At 49.1% G+C, this 21909-nt stretch overlaps 1 protein-coding gene across 1 annotated transcript; it reads right to left on the bottom strand.

Annotated features, from left to right (window-relative positions):
• Positions 1–659: 659 nt before the first annotated feature.
• NCAPH2 (non-SMC condensin II complex subunit H2) lies at positions 660–21881 on the bottom strand. Its single transcript, XM_058190990.1, has 20 exons — positions 21639–21881; positions 21418–21519; positions 19791–19846; positions 16138–16225; positions 14164–14235; positions 13025–13104; positions 12745–12899; positions 11902–11997; positions 10123–10244; positions 9952–10023; positions 8706–8772; positions 8157–8264; positions 7250–7303; positions 6151–6221; positions 5252–5351; positions 3684–3746; positions 3172–3227; positions 2831–2932; positions 2070–2219; positions 660–998 (listed from the first exon to the last, which is right to left on the bottom strand). The coding sequence occupies exons 1-20, from the start codon at positions 21792–21794 to the stop codon at positions 858–860; spliced, it is 1911 nt and encodes a 636-aa protein (XP_058046973.1). The 5' UTR covers positions 21795–21881; the 3' UTR covers positions 660–857.
• Between the last annotated feature and the right edge of the window lie 28 nt (positions 21882–21909).

Here is a 21909-nt window from a genome sequence, read left to right on the forward strand (position 1 = left end):
CGTTTTTTCTATGGTGATAATTTTTGTATGTTTCATTTTTTTCCACCTGTTTCCCTTTTCTTCTTTCTACTCCAACTGCTATTCTCATAGCAAACCCTTCATAAGTTATTGCATTACAATCTTGATTAAATTATCTTTCCATGGATATATAATTGTATGGAGCTACTCCCTCCAAAAAGTGGTGTTATTATCTAGTTTTAGAAAATACACTTTTCCCAAAAGGTTTCCACAATTATGGCCACTACTTTAACTGGGGAATTCTGGGAGTTGAAGTCCAGACAACTTCCCAGATGCCCAGCTTGTTCTGGTCCATCCCAAACGTTTGTTTCAGCAGCCACCCACCCATCCAAAGTAGCCGAGTGAAAGGGCTTCCTGGCCAAGAAACATGGGAATTGTAGTCCAGGCTCCTGGAAGGGTAACTGGTGGCGAAGGACTGACTGGCAAAGCAGGGATGGGGCAGGAGGTGCACACAACGTGTTGCGAGGGGCAGATGCCCTCCCCCCTCCCCTCTTTGGCTCTGAGGGTCCCGTCTGGGTCTTTGTTGAGGGGGCCGGGGGGGGGGGGCTGACTGAGGAATTCTGGGAGTTGAAGTCCACAGATCTTAAAAGTTGCTAAGGTTGAAGACCCCTGCACTAAGAGGAGGATTAAAAGGTTTGGAACACAAGGCGCCTTTTATTGGGGGAAAGCAGAAAAGACCCACTGCTGAAATACTTGGGGGGGGGAGGGGGAGAGTATATGTAGGGCAGGAGAAGCTATACAAATTTCATGCATTTACATACTTGCAAATATACATAAATATATATATATATGGACATATGTACACAAATACAGACACGGCACAGAGGAGACGAGCGAGGTCACTGCTTGCTGAGCGAGGGAGCCGTGTACGTGTGAAAGCGCTGGTGGGCCCTTTCCTGGGTCAGGAGGCGCAGCGCCATGGTGTCGACGGCCTCTTCCAGGCCTGGCCCTTGGGAGACTTCCACGGTGTAGTCGTTGGCCTGGAGGAACACAAAACGTTTCGGGGATGGAAGGATCCAGTGGGGGGGTCGGGGGGGTCCTTGGTGCTCTCTGAGCTTTTGGGGGCGGGGGGCTTTGTTGCAGACGTTTCATGACCCAACTAGGTTACATCATCAGTGCTAGAAGGTGGGGGGGGGTTGTGGAGGAGGAAGAGGACGAAGGTGGGGGTCCTTGGTGCTCTCTGAGCTTGGTTGTTTTCTTGCAGAAATTTCATGACCCAACTAGGTTACATCCTCAGTGCTTACAAGCCTTCTAGTCCAATTCTTTTAGCCCTGATGAAGTTACCTGGTTGGGTCATGAAATGTCTGCAAGAAAACTACCAAGAGAACAAGCCCAGTTCTCCTCCTTCTCTTCCTCCCTATTTCTCCCCCTTCCCTCTTCTGCTTCTCTTTCCCCTTCTTCTCCTCCACTCCTCAAACCCCACTCCTTTCTAGCACTGATGATGTTACCTGGTTGGGTCATAAGACGTCCGCAAGAAAGCCACCAAGTTCAGAGAGCACCAAGTGCCCACAGTTAGCCCTGAGCTAGAAATATTCACTTCTGTTGGTGGGATCCAATTTTCCAAAGGAAGTTCCAGTATCCCAGAATTGGAACCTTAAGAGATCAACTAGGCTCACCCCCTGCTCGGAGAGGAGGATCTCCTGAAGCTGTGTCAGAGATGGACTTTTAAGTCCCACGATTCCAAAGCCGGCCAGCTGCTCAGATTGAAAAATGCGGCCCCTATAGTGGCGATCTCCAAACCTGGCAACTTTAAGACCTGTGGACTTCAGCTCCCAGAATTCCCCAGTCGCCTGGCTGGGAGTTGAAGTCCACAAGTCTTAAAAGTTGCCAGATTCTGAGACCCCTGCCCCAAAACATCAGCAACTGTGCGCAAAAACTTCCCTTGTAGGATAGCTCTCCCCTCTGTGGGGCAACGTCTCCCACTGGCTGCCGGCTTGCCCCAGTCATGAAGTTCCTTGCCGTTTAATCCCGCTGCCCCTGATCTTCCGTTGTGGGGCAGCGGCCTGGCCCAGCCTGCCTCCCAACCCCCAGCGGGTTGCAGACATCCTCACCAGTTGCAGGGAGGCCAACATGGCCCGGCAGACCTCGAAGGCTGGCTGCCCTGCCAGCAGGCTGGCAAACGAATGCCACTCGCCCACGCGGCTGAACCGGGACACCAGCCGGTCTCCGTAGCTGTGGATGTCGAAGGCGGTGCGGGCTTCCTGTGCAAAGAGGAGAGGTGGATGCTGAAGGCCACGTAGCCCTAGTACTTCAGGCTTATATGCCCTTCCCAGGGCTTGGCAGCCCTCTCTAAGCGGTTTACAGAGTCAGCCTATGGCCCCCAACAATCTGGGCCCTCACTTGACCCACCTCAGAAGGATGGAAGGCTGAGTCAACCTTGATCTGGTCAGGATCGAACTCCTGGCGGTCAGAAGAATTAGCCTGCAATACTGCATTCTAACCACTGAGCACCCAGGGCTCGCTCTTCGTTCTTTTCCAATCTCCCTCCCTCCCTCCCTTCCCATCTTCCTTCCTTCCTCGCTCTTTTTTCCTTCCTTCCTTCCTCCCTTTTTTCCTTCTTTTCCTTCCTTCCCAATCATCTTCCTTCTTTCTCAATATTCTTCCTTCCTCCTTTATCATTTTCCTTCCTTCTCAATCACCTTTCTTCTTCCCTCCCTCCTTTTTCCTTCTCTCTTTTCCTCCCTCCCTCCTTAGCAATATTACTTAAGACTTGTATACCCCTTCATGGTGCTTTACATCATTCTAAGCACAGCACCACCAGGGCTCCCTGTCCCCTGTCCTGGGGGTGGGGGCCTTCCCTGCCCGACCTCACCTGTTCCTCCAGCTGTGGGCCCATCATCTCCTCCCAGTCGCGAACCCGCTGGGACAGCTCCGTCTCTCGGGCGTACTTCTGGGAGTGGGCCATGAAGAGCTCCTGCAACCGGCAGGGAGAAAGAGAGTGTCTCTCAAGGAGAAGGGAAGGAAACAGCCCAGCTGGCCCAGCTGCCTTTGGGAAAGGAGCCAGGACACTCCGGGGGGTGGGGGAAGGGGCAGAGGGGAGGAGACGGCCATCCCTCGGGAGAATGATGCTCCACAAAGAAGGGACCCCCCCACCGAGGCGGTTACATTAACCGTCTACGCTGCTCTTCCTCCACAGGGGGTCAGGATGCCTACCACGTTCCTGCTGACCAGCTCCTCGTAGCTCAGGGAAGAGGGGATTTCCCCAGGATCTGAAAGCAAATTGGAGAAATTGAAGGGGCCCCTCCCAGTTTCCCATGAGGAATCTCTGCGCCTCTTATTTCCTTTCCCAGCCCAGAAGATGGATGGATGGATGGGCTGGGTGGGTGGTTGAATGGCTGCATAGATGATAGGAAGGAAGGAAGGAAGGGGAGGATGGATCATTAAATGGATGAATGGATGGATCATTAAATGGATGAATGGATGGATAGTTGGATGGGTGGGTGGATGCATGGAGGAAGAAAGGAAGGAAGGAAGGAAGGAAAATTGGATAGATGGTTGGCTGGGTGGGTGGATGGTTGAATGGATGATTGGAAGGAAGGATGGATGGATAGTTGGATGGATGAATAGTTGAATAGAAGGATGGATGGATGGATGAATGAATGGATGGTTGGATGGGTAGATGGATGCCCTGGGTACAGAAAGGAGCCAGTTTGCCCGGACGTTACCTGCCACGCTGCCTGGCATCCCTTTGGAGGCTTCCAACGGGGGGATCTCCTCATCAAAGTCCTCTGTGAAAGGAGAAGACATTCCAGCCAAACCAGACCCAGTAGTTTTCAACTTACAATAATTCGTTTAACGACTGATCAGTTTTACATTGAATGAATGAACTGAAAAAAGTGACTTGCAACCATTCCTCACGCTTACATCCCCAGCTGATATCAAAACCCAGCTGCTTGGCAACTGATAAGCATCTTACGACGGTTGCAGCTTCCCGGGGTCGACGTAAGTTCATGGGCTTCAAGTAGCTTTTTAAAAGCCCGTTGTAAATTCAAACGGTTGCTAAAGAGACTGGACACAAGTTGAGGACCAGCTATATAAACCACATTATATATCATCCTCTTTTAACAACCCCATAATCCCTAATCTGGGCAACTGAATGGAGCTGAATGTTTACTGGCCGGATGCCCTTCCTGTCGCCAATGCAGAGTTTTGTTCAGTAGATATATTTCCATTGTGCCCAGAGATAGATTAGATAGATATTGTATATAGATACAGTAGATAGATATTGTATATAGTTAGATAGATGATATAGCTAGATAAGATAGAATAGATATTTTATATAATTAGATTAGAAAGGTAGATGATAGATAGATAGATAAGATAGATATTGTATATAGACAGACAGATTAGAGAGATGGATATTGTAGATAGATAAATATATTATATATAGATAGATTAGATAGATATTGTATATAGTTAGACAGACAGATAGATATATGGATTGTGACAGTTGGAGCAGGATAGATAGATATTGTAGATAGATAGATAGATAGATAGATAGGTAGGTAGATACATATAGATATCGTATATAGATAGATTAGATAGATATTGTATATATGAGTGGGAGTCAACCTGGTCCCTACCGCCCACTAGTGGGAGTTCCAGCTTTCATGGTGGGCAGTAGGGATTTTGTCTCATACTGAAGCAATTTCCTTTTTTTAAATTTAATTGACTTTTTAAAAAATTTTCATAGCATTATTTAAAAACATTTTCATTAGGTTTTCATAAAATTCCCCGTGACAATTTTAATTTCTGAAAAGATACGATTTGTATCCCCCGCACATAAGTTTAGTTCACGTTACGTAAGTGAAACTAAATGGCACTATAGTGCGACCGCAAACAAAAGAGCCTCGTCTCAGAATAGCTCGCGCATCTCCCCCCGAACCGGTGGGCAGTTAGAAAATTTTACTACTAACAGAGATACAAAAGTGGGCGGTAGGTATAAAAAGGTTGACTACCCCTGGTATATAGTTAGACAGAGAGAGAGAGAGAGAGAGAGAGAGAGAGAGATAGTGATGGTTGGAGCAGGATTTGTGCTCTATATACAGTATATGACACAAATCCTGCTCCAACCGTCACAATCCAAATGGAGGTGAAATTGAGAACAAAGTCCTAACTTCAGAAGGGGTCTCTTGGAGCAGGTTGAGAGATCCCAGCTGCCCTTCCTCCCCCCAGACAGGAGAGAGGGCCGCCTCGTGAGTCGCCCAGCTACCAGGCAGTATGGGAGACGTACCTGGTTCATCATCAGCATCAGCCGCAGCATCAAAGTTCTCCTCCTCCCGGTCCATCTCCAGAGCGCCAAGCTCTGCGAACTGCAACTTCAGATACGGAGCCTGGTTCAAGGGGGGGGAAAGGAGGCTAGCCTGATCTCGCTTTTTTTCTTTGATCTAGGACAGGGCTCTCCAACCTTGGTCCCTTTAAGACTTGTGGACTTCAACTCCCAGAGTCCCTCAGCCAGCAAAGCTGGGAGTTGAAGTCCACAAGTCTTAAAGGGACCAAGGTTGGAGAGCCCTGTCCTAGAAGGTCTCCAGGCCACAGACAGGTAGAAGCGAACCCCTGGCGTCCGTACAGTGAAGAGGGGGCTGCTATATTTAAAGAGGCCCTGCTTCAGCATCGCATCATACCAGAAGAATTGTAGCTCAGGGCTGAGCTGTGGGGCCCTTGGTGCTCTCTGAGCTTGGGGGTTTTCTGGCAGACTTTTCATGACCCAGCTAGGGAACAACATCAGTGGTAGAAGGGAGAGGGGGTTGCTTTCTGTTCGTTCGCCCTGCGAATTTTGGAGGGGAAGGAAGAGTTCATTCATTCATTCATTCATTCGCTATACAGTCCTTGGTGCTCTCTGAGCTTGGGGGTTTTCTGGCAGACGTTTCATGACCCAACGAGGGAACACCCCATTGCAAAGGCTCTTACCGCTAGAAGAAAACCTGAGCACCTAAGCCGGAGGGAAGGAGGGAGGGAGGGAAGGAAGGAAAGAGATGGGAGGGAGGAAGGGAAGGAGGGAGGGAAGGAAGGAAGGTCCTCCTTCTCCAAGAGGTTCGTCTCAGTTGCGTCACCCCCCCATGCCCCCTTTCCTCTGGGCCAGCCCAGAATGCCAGCCCTTGTTTGCATGAGCCGCTCTGCCTCCACACTCACCATCCTCTTCTGCAGTTTCCTCTGGGCCGCCAGGCGCTCCTTCACGTTCCTCCAGTACAGAACCTCCAGGTCTGCTCAGGAATGAAAGATTGATTTAATTTTCTACACTGCCCATCACACCAAAGTGCCTCTGCGTGGTTGATAACATCCTCATAAAACCCTGTAAATGCATGGCTCCAAGCATAGATTAAAAAAAAAAAATGAATTCAGAACATGTTAAAACTTACGAATAAAAATTAAAATTGGAGTTAAATATTCAAAGATTGGTCTACTGGTTAAAGCACCCAGGTTAGAAAGCAGGAGGTGTGAATTCTAGTCCCACCTCAGGCATGAAAAGTCGGCTAGGTGACTTTGGACCAATCATCAGGAGACTGTGAGTTCTAGTGCCACCTTAGCCGTGAATGGCGGCTTAGTGATTTTGGGCCAATCACCAGGAGACGGTGAGTTCTAGTCCCGCCTTAGCCATGAATGGCAGCTGAGTGACTTTGGGCCAATCACCAGGAGATGGTGAGTTCTAGTCCCGCCTTAGCTGTGAATGGCAGCTGAGTGACTTTGGGCCAATCACCAGGAGATGGTGAGTTCTAGTCCCGCCTTAGCTGTGAATGGCAGCTGAGTGACTTTGGACCAATCACCAGGAGATGGTGAGTTCTAGTCCCGCCTTAGCCGTTAATGGCGGCTGAGCGACTTTGGGCCAACCAGGAGACCGTGAGCTCTAGTCCCGCCTTAGGCATGAAAACCAATTGAGTGACTTAGGGGCCAATCCCTCTTTCTCTCAATCCAGCCCACCTCACAGGGCTGTTGTTGCAGGGCAAATAGGAAGGTGTGTTGGATATGTTTGCCACCATGATTAAAACAATAATGGTGGGATGCAAATAAATAACTAAAAAGTTAAAGAGGCTAACCCTGTAGGGATGTCCTCAAGCCACCAGTGACCCCAGCATCGGGGGCCCCTAAGAACCAGGCCCCTCCTGGCCCCCAGCTCCCTCTGCCCATCCAGCCCCACCCCCCTCTGTCAGTGCCTCTGCTTCTGGGCAAGGCCTGCAGGAACCAGGGGCCACCCCACACAGAGCCTCTTTCCCCAGAAGTCTCACCCACTCACCGGCGAACGTGGAGCCTTTCTGGTGGCTTCTCTGGCTGCCAGCCTGGTTGGGCTCTGGAAAGCAAGCAAGTCTCTGAGCTGGGTGTGTGTGTGTGTGTGATGGTGTACAAGAAGCTTTTGGGTCTCCTCCCTCCCTCCTGCCCTAGAGCACAGGAAGGCCGTTCAGGGCCCCAAGGCGAGAAGCAGAAGTGAGGCAAAAGGAGAGGGAAGGCAGGGAGGGCTTCAGTTCTTCAGAAGGCGGCCGTATCTCTGTTTGTCCAGTTTATCGCAAAAGGTAAATCACAAAACAGAAAATCAAATATAGAAAACCAAACCAGACGTCCAGCGCTAAACAAGAACAAGGGGGGGGGAAAGGGGGGAGGAATGGTGTGCAAAAAAAAAAAAAGAGAGAGAGAGAGAGAGGAGAAAAAGGCGATCCAAATAAAAAATAAATTTATCGCATAGAATCCAGCCTGGCTGGAAGCTGAAAAAAGGAAAAAAACAATAAATTCTCCTCTCTTTTATACACACATACAAAGGAAGAAAGAAACGTCAATAGGTTAAGCTAAGCATTACACTCATCTTCAAATCCCTTTTAACCACTGTTTACAGCTAGTCCTCAACTTACGACTGCTTAACGACCAAAAGTGTGACCCACCTGCAAAGGGGAGGGGGGGGAGTTCTGATGGTCACCCTCTACCTGGGCTCAGGTGACCGCACTTCAAATGCTCAGCAACACAACTCCGTTTGTAGCATCACCTACCCAATGGCTTATGACGGTTTGACCCAAAAACCGGCTATTTTTTTTTTTCCTAAAACCTCCACTGATTTTTTTTTTTTAAGAAAAAGGATAGACAGGGAACGGGCAGGGCTGCCCCCGAGCCCAGCCCCACCTCCACCCCCATCAGCCCAAGTCGAGGGAACTCACCAGAGGACGAAAACCACGACGCAAAATCTTGCAGCTTGCAGGATGGACGTCTCTTGCGTTTGGTGCCGGACAAATCCTCCAGGCCGCGGGGCACAGTGAAGGGTCTCCCTGGAGAGGGAAAAGAGCGGGTGGGACCACCTGCGCCTCCATCCAGGCCTGGCAGGTTAGCCCACCTCTCTTAAGGGCAGCGGCTGCAGGAAGGATTCCTCCCAAGGTCCAGGAGTCTGGCCGCCCGCCTGGTCCCATCAGCTCTCCAGAAGATCGTGAGAAAGATTCAGGCAGGGCTGGAAGCCCCCTCCCGTTCCCTTAGAACCCAACCTGCCCTGATCCCTTGGACTACAACTCCCATAACTTTCACCTGGCAGGGGAGCTGTGGTCCACACCGGGTGTTGTCGACAGAATGCGGTCAAAAACAGTCAAGACGGAGACAACATGACTTGACTTTCTGACCGCTTCCCGTGGACAACCCTGGTCTGCTCCCAGAGAGGCTTCTAAGGCTGAAGGTGCCGAGTTCAAGTCCCCCCACCCACGGGCCTGGGGGATCCACACCTTTCCTGAAGGGTCTGTCTTCCGAGGAGCTGAAGGGGTCGAGGCTGCGCCAGGGGTCCCACGTGTCCTGGAAGAGAAGGAGAAGCAGCGGGTGGGCCTCGTGGTGTCCAGAGACTGAGGGTCTCCTGGGGCTTCAGAACTGGGCCTCAGCACCACAAAAGGAGCCCCATCCAGAAAGTCTATTGAAGAGAAGGACCAGGGGGTGACTTGACAGCAGCCTTCCAGCATTTGAGGGGCTGCCCCAAAGAGGAGGGGGGTCAAATTATTCTCCAAAGCTCCAGAAGGCGGGACAAGAAATAACAGATGGAAACTCATCAAGGAGAGAAGCAACCAAATAACAGTGGGAAAATGAAGCGATCCCTACAGATGAAAGGGTAATAAAAAGAAATATTAGAATGCACAGAGATGGATAGATTAACACTCAAAATAAAGGACAAGGAGGAAACAGAACATTTGTTTAACATGGGACTTGTTTTACCAATGGTTAGTTAATAGAAACAGAAGTTAGAAACTCAAAGGTTTTATCAGTACGGATAAACAAGTATTATTATCATTATGTGATTATTATCAATGTTATGAATATTAGTGTTATTATTACTGTTATTTTTCAAAATTAATTGTACTCAGACAACACACTGTTCATATTTTTATGTATTGTAAAGAAAAATGTATAAATAATGTCTGTCTGTCTATGTCATCTATCATTTTTAGCTATGTCGTCTGTCTGTCTCTCTCATCTATCTATCTATCTATCTATCTATCTATCTATCTATCTATCTATCTATCTATCTATCTATCTATCTATCTATCTATCTATCAAAAGGAAAGACGCAATCTTGAGCTAAGCAGAAACATCCTAACAGTGAGGACAATTAACCAGTGGAACGGCTTCCCTCCACATGTTGTGGGTGCTTCATCATGGTATATAGGGTCTCCTGCTTGAGCAGGGGGCTGGACTAGAAGATCTCGAAGGTCCCTTCCAGCTCTATTCTGATTCAGATCAGAAGGGGGGGGGAGGGGAACGCGATCCCTGCTTTGGTGAACTTTCTGACAAGCGAGATCTGTGGGGGAAGCCGGATTCCCTGAACAACCGTGTGTTTCACTTTGGGTTTCCCAAAATGTCTTCGCTTAGCAACAGACATTTGGGGCTCCGTTGCGGATCACAAGGCCGAGGACTGCCTCAGTCGAAAGGCTCCTGGGACCACCATTGGCAAAACGTGGGGTGATGTACGGGGCTGCTCCTTACCTTGAGGTGGGGATTGGCATCCAGGGCAGGGGGTCTCTCTCGCAACGCGTACCCTTTGCTCTGGGGGGCGCTCTAGGAGACAGAGAAAGGGGGAGGGGCGTCTCATCTCCGGATCGTACCAAAAGCGCCCTCTGCCGTCCCACCTTAGGCCGCCCTCCTGCCTCCGAGTACCGTCTGATGCACGACGTCTTCCTCTCCTCCACCGTGGGGGGCTTCTTGACCCTCCTCTGGGATGTCGGGCAGAAAGTCCTCACCACCATCTTCATGGTCATCAGCCGGGTTCGTTGCTCCGGCTGGTGGGGGGAGGGGGTGTCCCCGGGGGGAGGAAAGAGAACGAGAATGAAGAGTTCAGCCCCACAGAGCTCGGGGGGGGGGCTGCCTGCGCCTGCGGTGGGCAGAAGGAATGGCCTTGGGGGACAGGAGGAAGATGCAGAAACCAAGATGATAAAAGAAAGCCCTGAATTTGGGGCCGGGCTGTCATTCTGAGGATGCATCCTAGGAGGGAGTGGGGTCTGCTGACTGTTTAGACCAGGGGTCTGCAAACTTGGCTCTTTTAAGACTTGTGGACTTCAACTCCCAGAGTCCCTCAGCCAGCTTTGCTGGCTGAGGGACTCTGGGAGTTGAAGTCCACAAGTCTTAAGAGAGCCAAGTTTGCAGACCCCTAGTTTAGACGCACTTAAGACATTACCTAGTTGGGTCATGAAATATCCGCAAGTAAGCAATCCACAGGGCCTCTGGTGGCTCAGACTGGTAAGAGTCTGTTATTAACAGCAGCTGCTTGCAATTACTGCAGGTTCAAGTCCCACCAGGCCCAAAGTTGACTCAGACTTCCATCCTTTATAAGGCAGGTAAAATGAGGACCCAGATTGTTGGGGGCAATAAAAGTTGACTTTGTATATAATATACAAATGGATGAAGACTATTGCTTGACACAGTGTAAGCCGCCCTGAGACTTCGGAGAAGGGCGGGAAATAAATGCAAAAAAAAAAAATCCAGCTCAGAGAGCACCAAGGACCACACAGTCCCCCTCCCCTCCTTCTCCAGTAATCCCACTCCCTCTTCAGGCACTGATGGGTGCTATCTAGTTGGATCATGAAACGTCTGCCAGAAAACCACCCAGCTCAGGCAGCACCCATGAGACATACTCTTGGTCATTCTCCTCCTCCTCCTCCTCTCCACGCACCCCCTCCCTCCTAGCTCAGAGGACGCTACTTAGTTGGGTCATGGAAATGCCTGCAACTTAGTTCTTTAGTTCCCTTCTAGCCGTTGTCCTTCTCCTCCTGCCTCCCCTCTTCTTTCATTCCACAACCCCCTCCCTTCTGGCACTGATGATGGTACCTAGTATGGTAATGAAACGTCTGAAAGGAAACCACCAAGCTGAGAGAGCTTCAAGGACCCCACAGCTCAACCCTGATTTTAAGGATTTTGATCAGTTAAACGAAATTACTCCTCTATCTGGTGCATCAGCCTGTAGAGCCCCCAGCTGGCTCTAAATTCTCATAAAAAGGGCCTCTGGTGGCTCAGCAGACTAAGTCTGTCTGTTATTAACACAGCTGCTTGCAATTACTGCAAGTTCATGTCCCACCAGGCCCAAGGTTGACTCAGCCTTCCATCCTTTGTAAGGTAGGTAAAATGAGGACCCAGATTGTTGGGGGGGCAATAAAAGTTGACTTTGTATATAAATATACAAATAGGATGAAGACTATTGCTTAGCACAGTGTAAGCCGCCCTGAGTCTTCGGAGAAGGGCGGGATATAAATGCAAATAAAAAAAAAAAACTGCCCACAGAGTCTGCTAAGCGAGACCACGTATAAAAGGCTTTCAAGCTACATGATTTGAGCCAGCATCCCGTTTCCCAGCTGGGATTTTCTATCGGCACCTCCCCTAACTCCAACTTTCTTGAACATTCATTTTTCCTCCCCCTCGATTCATTAGGTCCCTATGACTCACTTCCTTCTCCAGAGAAGTTCAGAGCGAGAACGGGGGTCTCGCACCCGCTGACCTCCATGGGCATGGAGCCAGCTGTTGCTGCCAGGCTCTGAACACCTGCAGGCAAGCAAAAAAGAGTGTGTGAGCACACCTAACACAACTCCGCTGCCAATCGGCCGGTTCGACAGGGCACCCCGTGAAGGGAGACGGTCCCAGGTGTATCAATCCAATTTTCTTTAGGGGTGGCAAATCTTTTGCAGACAGGAAAGCTAGGAGCTGCATTTGCTGCTTTTCTTACATTTCTACCCAGTTCCCACATGCTTAAAATAAAATAATAAAAGAAAACAAGAAAATAAAAAACAGAAAATAAAAATATAAAATTACAAATAAAATAATAAAATGAAAATAAGTACAGTTAAAATTAAAGATAAAATGCTAAAAACTACTAAAGCTGAATGAAATTAAAAAGTTAAGTAAAATTAAAAAAATAAAATTAAACATAAAACAGTGAAATAAAAATGATTTAAGTCAAAGGCTGAGCAAAATTAAAAATTAAACTAAGCCAAATGAAATAACAACAATAAAATTCAAAATAATACAAAAGCAAAATGTAAAACCAAAGTTAAGCTGAAAACAAATGCAACTTAACAGTGAATCATTAAAAGCTGAAAGTAAAACAAAGTGAATCATTAAAAGATAAAATCAAACAAAATTAAAACTAGAATGAAATCAAAACTAAGCTAAGCTGAAACAACAACAAAATTAAAACCAAAGAATTTGAAATAATAAGCGTAAAAGAATCCAAATTGAAAGGATAAACTAAATTTGAAAAGAAGGATGAACAGTGGGGGGCTCCAGCTGTACCGTTGGGGTTGCCATGGCCCCAACTGCCATCCCTGCCCTCTTGGCACTGGGTGGGCGAGACCCCTGCCAGTTCCAACACAAAGAGCCCGTTGTGGTGGGGGGTGCAGGTGTTCATCCGGAAATCCTTCCTGCTGGCCAGCAGCTCTCCCTTCCGGCTGCAAGGAAACAAGCCCAGATCAGACGGAGAAGGCCAGGGGGCGCCTCGTACCCCACGGCTGGAGAACGGGGGTGGGGTGGGGTGTCATCCCCCCACCCAGAGGACCCCGCGAGAGCCTCTTACCTAAAGAGGGGGTTGTCCTTCTTTTCCGACTCTTCGGGGGGAACCAGAGCCATCGGGGTCAAGGGCACAATGGGGACCGTCTGCGAAGGCAGCAGAGAAGTTACAAGAGGGGGAGAAGGGGGGGGGGAAGGGTGCTGGGGGTCAGGGGTGGGATTTGGGGAAGGCTTGTCTGCCCTCCTGAGCCCTGCCTGTGGGGCAGGAGGGGTGGTGGGTTCAGGTAGACTTCCACTCACAACTATTCACTTATAATGACCGAAGTTGCAATCACTGAAAAAAGGGACTTAGAACTATTTTTCACACTTATGACCGTTGTGGCTGCTCCGTTGTCATGTGATCAAAATTCAGATGCTTGGCCACTGGCATGGACTTGTGTCGGTTGCAGTGTCCCGGGGTCATGTGATCTTTGGCGACCTCCCGAGAAGCAAAATCAACGGGGGAGCCGGATTCCCTTAATAACCACGTGACTAACTTAACCGTTGCGGTGATTCACTTAACAACTGTGGCAGGAAAGGTTGTAAAACGGGGCAAAGCTCACGGAACGACTGTCTTGCTTAGCGGCATAAATGTTGGGTTCCCTTGTGGCCGTAAGTCGAGGAGTACCTGAAACTACAGCCCACCAGCCCTACTGCCTACTCGGCGATCCGACACCAATCATAGTACAGGCAGTCCTTGAGCTACGACCAAAACTGGTTGCGTCTTGCCCCATTTTATGACCCTTCTTGCCACAGTCGTTAAGTGGATTTACTGCGCTTGTGAAGTCAGTAACCTGGTCGCTAAGCGAATCCAGCTTCCCTGTTGACTTTGCTTGCCGGAAGGTCGCACAAGGGGATCACGTGACCCCGGGACACGGGAGCCGTCATAAATCCGAGGCAGTTGCCAAGCGTCCAAATTTCAATCACGTGACCGTAGTGATCATAAGTGAGAAAACCGGCCCAAGTCACTTTTCAGTGCAATTGTTAACTTTGGTCGCTGAGAGAATGGTTGTAAGCCGAGGAGTTCTTGTGAACTCGCAAAGGGGTGTGTGTGTGTGTGTGTGTGTTTGTGTGTAGTTCTGGGAGCAGACAAAGCTGCGCAAGGCTTCCTTACGCCCCCCCGTCCTTATTCAGAAGCCCCCAAAAGGGAGCCGTGGAGCCACTAACGTTGTGTTGCTGGTCGTCTCTCAGGTCCATGTTGGCTTTGCTGGCCTGCTGGATGTCGTCCAAGGAGAGGAACTGCATGGAGAAAGGGAGGCTCCGTCAGGGGAGAAACCAAGGGAGCCAGAAAGAGCCTCTGCCCCCGTCTAGGCTGGGCGGAATGGAAGCTGACCCCAAGGACAGACACGCCATTCCTTTACAATTCAGATACAGACTGGTAACCATCATCATCATTTAACGACCCCATAATCCCTTGCGTTGGGGTAGAGTCTGGGCAACTGAATGGAGCTCAGCATTTACTGGCCAGATGCCTTTCCTGTCGCTAATGCAGAGTTTTGTTCAGCAGAAATATTCTCATTGTCATCTGCATCTCCATAACTGTCTGGTTTGGTTCTGCAACCCAACAAGACAGACACAGACTTCAGAGGATAATTAGAACGGCAGAAAAAACAATGGCTACCAACCTGCCTTCCATTGAGGACCTGTATACTGCACGAATCAAGAAGAGGGCCGTGAAAATATCTACAGACCCCTCGCATCCTGGACATAAACTGTTTCAACTCCTACCCTCAAAACGACGCTATAGAGCACTGCACACCAGAACAACTAGACACAAGAACAGTTTTTTCCCGAAGGCCATCTCTCTGCTAAACAAATAATTCCCTCAATACTGTCAAACTATTTACTAAATCTGCACTACTATAAAATCTTTTCATCATTCTCATCACCCATCTCCTTCCACTTATAACTGTAACTTTGTTGCTTGTATCCTTACGATTTATACTGATGTTGTTTCCTGATTGCTTATGTGTATCCTATGACTATCATTAAGTGTTCCAAGTGTTGTACCTTGATGATGGTATCTTTTCTTTTATGTACACTGAGAACATATGTACCAAGAAAAATTCCTTGTGTGTCCAATCACACTTGGCCAATAAAATTCTATTCTATTCTATTGCCTAGAAAGAGAAATATTTGCCTCTACCTAGGATTGAACTCACACCTGATTGTGAGGTGAGGGCTCCACCTCTACGTCATCGCATCACTCTAGATACAAACTGGTAATACAAATCTTATTTTAAAACAATTAGTCCCTTTTAATAATTCAAACAATACAGTTAAAAGCCGAACAGCAGTAGATGCAAGCTTTTCGTATTGACTCATCAGTACCGACATTATAATAATGCGGTTAAAATCAGCCTAAAAGATAAGATCTAGCGAGAGGATTAATGAAGCCTATAACGTGTGCGGGGAAGCAACCAATGGCAAACCTCACGCCCATGGGAGACGTAGATTGACGGACAGCTGTTTTTGCACGCTTAAGGGAGTGTGCAGAATAAAAAATAAATTTGAAAAAAATCTGATTTTTTTGATGTTTATCCAATTTATATTAATAAAATGCTTTTAGAGTTAAAATCTATCTAAAGATCGTTTTCTGTTTAAGATACATTCATAACTTAGTTCAGGGGTCTCCAACCTTGGTCCCTTTAAGACTTGTGGACTTCAACCGAGGAACTCTGGGAGTTGAAGTCCACAAGTCTTAAAGGGACCAAGGCTGGAGACCCCTGATTTAATTTTATTCAGCATGAAATGGAGCTGAGTTCTGCCGCCTGAAGCTGTAGATTCTGCAATATTGGGACTGTCGGTGAGTCAATAGCGGGTCAGAGGAGAAGTTGCTGCGGGACAGAGATGACAGCTGCTCTTTAAAAATGGTAATTTAAATTGAGTAGATTTAAATCAAGCCTTTTTACTAGTGATTTAAATCACAATTTAAATCAGCTTGATTTAAATCAAATCCACCCTGGCAACCGCTTCGGCAAAACTGAGGAAACGAGACTTCCGGTGGTGCAGGAAAACTTTGAACGTGGAATTTGGATCCACCCAGTGGCCCATAGCTAGTAAGCGTCTCGCAATGGCCGAAGAAGGCATTTTACGGCCATGATTTCCTGTGGCTGTTGGATCAAACTCCCCGGAGCTCACCTCTTCTTCTGCTGCTGCTGCTCCTGGTCCGGCGCTGACATCCCCGTCGGTCCCATCCGTACCGACTGACGTGGGCTGTTTCTCCCGCCTAAGTTGTAAGAAGCATTACGACAGAGAGAGACACAGAAGGGAAACGAGCAGTTTATTCCAGAAAATGCAGGCAGTCCTCAAATTACAACCGTAATAGAGCCTCACAGTTACTGCAAATGACCCGATTTTATGACTTTTGCAGCTGTCGTTAAGTGAATGCCGTGGTTGTTAAGCAAACACATTACTGGAAGGGATTGTTCCCCTTTCCCTTCCTCTCTTTTTTCCTTCTGTCCTTCCCTTTTTTCCTATCCCTTCCTTCCTGCCTTTTCCCTTCCTCTCTTCCCAAGGAGGGGCTTACTCACTTCTTACTGGAGATAAAATCGAGGGCTTGGTACACCAGTGAGTAAAGATACTCCACCTGAGAAAACAAATGCAATAGATCAGAGAAGGAAATGGAGAATAATCCCCAAAGGAAGAGTCCTCAAGGAGTTTGCTCTAAAAAAAATTCTGAAAATGAATTTTCAGTCTGATGGAGAGCAAGAATGTCCATTTGCTGCTCCTAGTGACCAGTCACTCGATCAGTTCCTCCCTGTTAGAGTCCATTCCAATGTCCCTAACTAAAACCACCACGGTAATTAGTATAAGACAACGTCTCTCAATCTTGCCTGTTAAAGTGACCCAGATTGAGAAGCACAGAATAGAATAGAATAGAATAGAATAGAATAGAACAGAATTCTTTATTGGCCAAGTGTGATTGGACACACAAGGAATTTGTCTTGGTGCATAAGCTCTCGGAGTACATTAAAGGAAGTGACAAACTTGACAGGAAGGTTAATTAAAAACACCTTCTGTCCACAATCGGTTAAAACCTCCTCTTTAATTCTTTGGAACTTTAGAGCTGCTTTTCCCTGCAACTCTCGATTTTGTGAATTCAGAATAATTTTTGAAGCGAGGAGGAGAGAGCCGAGATGGAAAGGAGCCCCTCAAATGAACCCATGTATGTTTCCCTCCTCCTGGCCATCTTTAAGGCCCTTCCCCCCCCCAGGTACCCCCCACTTAGGCATTCCCCCACCCCAGTGCCATTTCCCACTCCCAGGGGGTCATTCTCCCCCCCCCCCGTGGGCCCATTCTCCTGTCCCCCTCAGGTGCCCCCTCATTCTCTCCAGGTGCCCCCTCAGTCATCCCACTCACCCCCTATGGGGCCAACCTCCTATCACCCTCCCCCCACCTGGCTATCCCATCCCCTTCCGGGGCCTTCCTCTAACCCTAACCCCACCCAGACCATACCCTCCAGGTGCCCTCCATTTAGCCCCTCCCCTCCTGTGGGTCCATCTTCTTATCCCCTGTAGGAAGTTAGCACTCACCTCTCTCCTAGAAGAATGAAATATTTTGGAGGATATTGAATAGGGCAGAGTATTATTTTATATTATATTATATTGCCCACATGGCAAGGCTCATTATAAACTCAGGCACTCAGCATCTTGCCCTTCGCCCTTCTCCTCTCTTCTTCTCCTTTCCTCTCTGGTTCTTCACCCAACACCTTGAAACATGTGATCACCTTTTCTGTTCATGAACTCAAGCCATGTGATTCCTGTCCACCATTAAACCATCTTTCCAAGCAGTCTCCATGTTTCCAGTGTCTTTTTCCCCCACTTAGAATTGAATCCAGATGGACATTTCTTCCAACACCCCTTACCTGGCCATCCCTCGACCCCCCCCATGGGTCCATCCTCCGTCCCGTCCCCCATGGGATCCTCCCCTTGTCCCCCTGGCAGACCACTTCCACCCCCAACCTATGAATATAGGTCATATATTCAGACCTACCTAGTGGCATTGAGGGAGGCTAAGAATACTTACGGTTCCTCCCTTATTGCATCAGCAGATAACCGCCCGGCCACCCTGTTTCGGGTGACCCGCTCTCTCCTACAGCAGGAGGCACAGGATGACCCCCTGCAGGGGCGTGCCAAGGATTTTAGCGTGTATCTGCACGATAAAATCGCTCAGCTTCGGGACGGGTTGGACCAAAATTGGGTAGATTCAGGTGAGACGTCGGAGCCTTGTCTTGTTGAGATTGTTTGGGATGAGTTTGATCCTGTGGCTCCTGAGGACGTGGACAGGTTGCTGGGAAGGCCACATGTTTACTGGACCCGTGTCCCTCCTGGTTGGTGCTGGCCACACAAGAGGTGACACGGGGCTGGCTCCAGGGGATTATTAATGCTTCTTTGTTGGAGGGCATTGTCCCTCCCGCCTTGAAAGAGGCGGTGGTGAGACCCCTCCTCAAGAAGCCCTCCCTGGACCCAGCCGTTTTAGGTAATTACCGTCCTGTCTCCAACCTTCACTTTGTGGTGAAGGTTGTAGAGAGTGTGGTGGCACGTCAGCTACCCCAGTACCTGGATGAATCGGTCTATCTGGACCCGTTCCAGTCCGGTTTCCGGCCTGGGTACAGCACGGAGACAGCTTTGGTCGCGTTGGTTGATGATCTCTGGAGGGCTCGGGACAGGGGTTATTCCTCTGCCCTGGTCCTGTTAGACCTATAAGTGCGGGAAGCAACCAATGGCAAACCTCACGCCCATGGGAGACGTAGATTGACGGACAGCTGTTTTTGCACGCTTAAGGGAGTGTGCAGAATAAAAAATAAATTTGAAAAAAATCTGATTTTTTTGATGTTTATCCAATTTATATTAATAAAATGCTTTTAGAGTTAAAATCTATCTAAAGATCGTTTCTGTTTAAGATACATTCATAACTTTCTCAACCTTGGTCCTTTAAGACTTGTGGACTTCAACCGAGGAACTCTGGGGTTGAAGTCCACAAGTCTTAAAGGACCAAACTAGACCTGATTAATTTATTCAGCATGAAATGGAGCTGAGTTCTGCGGCCTGAAGCTGTAGATTCTGCAATATTGGGACTGTCGGTGAGTCAATAGCGGGTCAGAGGAGAAGTTGCTGCGGGACAGAGATGACAGCTGCTCTTTAAAAATGGTAATTTAAATTGAGTAGATTTAAATCAAGCCTTTTACTAGTGATTTAAATCACAATTTAAATCAAGCTTGATTTAAATCAAATCCACCCTGGCAACCGCGGCAAAACTGAGGAAACGAGACTTCGGTGGTGCAGGAAAACTTTGAACGCGAATTTGGATCCACCCCAGTGGCCCATAGCTAGTAAGCGTCTCGCAATGGCGAAGGGCATTTGGCCATGATTTCCTGTGGCTGTTGGATCAAACTCCCGAGACCTCTTCTTCTGCTGCTGCTGCTCCTGGTCCGGCGCTGACATCCCGTCGGTCCCATCCGTACCGACTGGCGTGGGCTGTTTCTCCGCCTAAGTTGTAAGAAGCATTACGACAGAGAGAGACACAGAAGGAAGCAGGCAGTTTATTCCAGAAAATGCAGGCAGTCCTCAAATTACAACCGTAATAGAGCCTCACAGTTACTGCAAATGACCCGATTTTATGACTTTTGCAGCTGTCGTTAAGTGAATGCCGTGGTTGTTAAGCAAACACATTACTGGAAGGGATTGTTCCCCTTTCCCTTCCTCTCTTTTTTCCTTCTGTCCTTCCCTTTTTTTCTATCCCTTCCTTCCTGCCTTTTCCCTTCCTCTCTTCCCAAGGAGGGGCTTACTCACTTCTTACTGGAGATAAAATCGAGGGCTTGGTACACCAGTGAGTAAAGATACTCCACCTGAGAAAACAAATGCAATAGATCAGAGAAGGAAATGGACAATAATCCCCAAAGGAAGAGTCCTCAAGGAGTTTGCTCTAAAAAAAATTCTGAAAATGAATTTTCATTTTGATTGAGGGCAAGGATGTCCATTAGCTGCTCCTGGTGACCAGTCACTCAATCAATTCCCTGTTAGAGCCCATTCCAATGTCCCTAACTAAAACAACCACCGTAATTGGTATAAGACAGCGTCTCTCAATCTTGCCTGTTAAAGTGACCCAGATTGAGAAGCACAGAATAGAATAGAATAGAATAGAATAGAATAGAACAGAATTCTTTATTGGCCAAGTGTGATTGGACACACAAGGAATTTGTCTTGGTGCATAAGCTCTCGGAGTACATTAAAGGAAGTGACAAACTTGACAGGAAGGTTAATTACAAACACCTTCTGTCCACCATCGGTTAAAACCTCCCCTCTAATTCTTTGGAACTCTGGAGCTCCTTTTCCCTGCAACTCTCGATTTTGTGAATTCAGAATAATTTTTGAAGCGAGGAGGAGAGAGCCGAGATGGAAAGGAGCCCCTCAAATGAACCCATGTATGTTTCCCTCCTCCTGGCCATATTTAAGGCCCTTTCCCCTCCCAGGTACCCCCCACTTAGGCATTCCCCCACCCCAGGGCCATTTCCCACTCCCAGGGGGTCATTCTCCCCCCCATGGGCCCATCCTCCTGTCCCCCTCAGGTGCCCCCTCAGTCATCCCACTCACCCCCTATGGGGCCAACCTCCTATCACCCCCCCCACCTGGCTATCCCATCCCCTTCCGGGGCCTTCCTCTAACCCTAACCCCACCCAGACCATACCCCTCCAGGTGCCCTCCATTTAGCCCCTCCCCTCCTGTGGGTCCATCCTCTTATCCCCTGTAGGAAGTTAGCACTCACCCCTCTCCTAGAAGAATGAAATATTTTGGAGGATATTGAATAGGGCAGAGTATTATTTTATATTATATTATATTGCCCACATGGCAAGGCTCATTATAAACTCAGGCACTCAGCATCTTGTTCTCCCCTTTCTGCCCTTCTGCCCTTCAACCCTCTTCTTCTCCTTTCCTCTCTGGTTCTTCACCCAACACCTTGAAACATGTGATCACCTTTTCTGTTCCCGAACTCAAGCCATGTGATTCCTGTCCACCATTAAACCATCTTTCCAAGCAGTCTCCATGTTTCCAGTGTCTTTTTCCCCCACTTAGAATTGAATCCAGATGGACATTTCTTCCAACACCCCTTAATGGCCATCCCCCGACCCCCCCCCCATGGGTCCATCCTCCGTCCCGTCCCCCATGGGACCCTCCCCTTGTCCCCCTGGCAGACCACTTCCACCCCAACCTGCCCCCAGCACTTAGCACCCCTCTCCCCCCACCCCAGGGCCCACCTATCCCTGGCAGACCAGTTCGTCCCCACAAGCTGCCCATCCCCAGAGTTCCCCTCCCCCACCCATCGCTCCCCATGGGTCCATCATCCTTTCCCCATGGGACCCTCCCCTCGTCCCCCGCCACCGCCCGCAAGGGCTCCATGCCTCCCCTCTCCCCCGCCCACCTTCTTGCTGTAGATGCAGGCGGATCCCTGGATGAGCAGCGCCGCTTCGATGAAGTTCATGGTGGTCTTCCCGCCGTCGAAGGAGATGCAGATCTGGTCCAGCTGCGGGGAGGGAAGAAGGAGAGGCGGCGGGGCGGTCACAACCCTCCCCTCCCCCCCCTCTCTGTGGCCTACCTCGCGGGGGCGGTGGGCGCGGGCCAACCCCCCCCTCCTCCTCCTACCTCCTCCAGGTACTCCCCCAGCTGCGTGGCCACGTCCACCTCCCAGTTCTCGGTCAGGTCCCGGATGGGCTGCAAGAAGTGAAGGAATCGCGACTCCGCGTCCTCCATGGCGGCGGCGGCGGCCGGTTTGCTTTTCCCGCCCGGCCCTGACGCCATCGGCCCGCGACGCGGAGGGCGATGACGTCGCGCACCGCCCCCCTCCACCCACCCGCGGTGGTGGCGATGTTTGTGGTGGCCGTCGGTGATGACGTCGCGCAACGTCCCTCCCGCC

This window comes from Ahaetulla prasina, chromosome 7 (assembly GCF_028640845.1).
Source record: "Ahaetulla prasina isolate Xishuangbanna chromosome 7, ASM2864084v1, whole genome shotgun sequence".
NCBI lineage: Eukaryota > Metazoa > Chordata > Lepidosauria > Squamata > Colubridae > Ahaetulla > Ahaetulla prasina.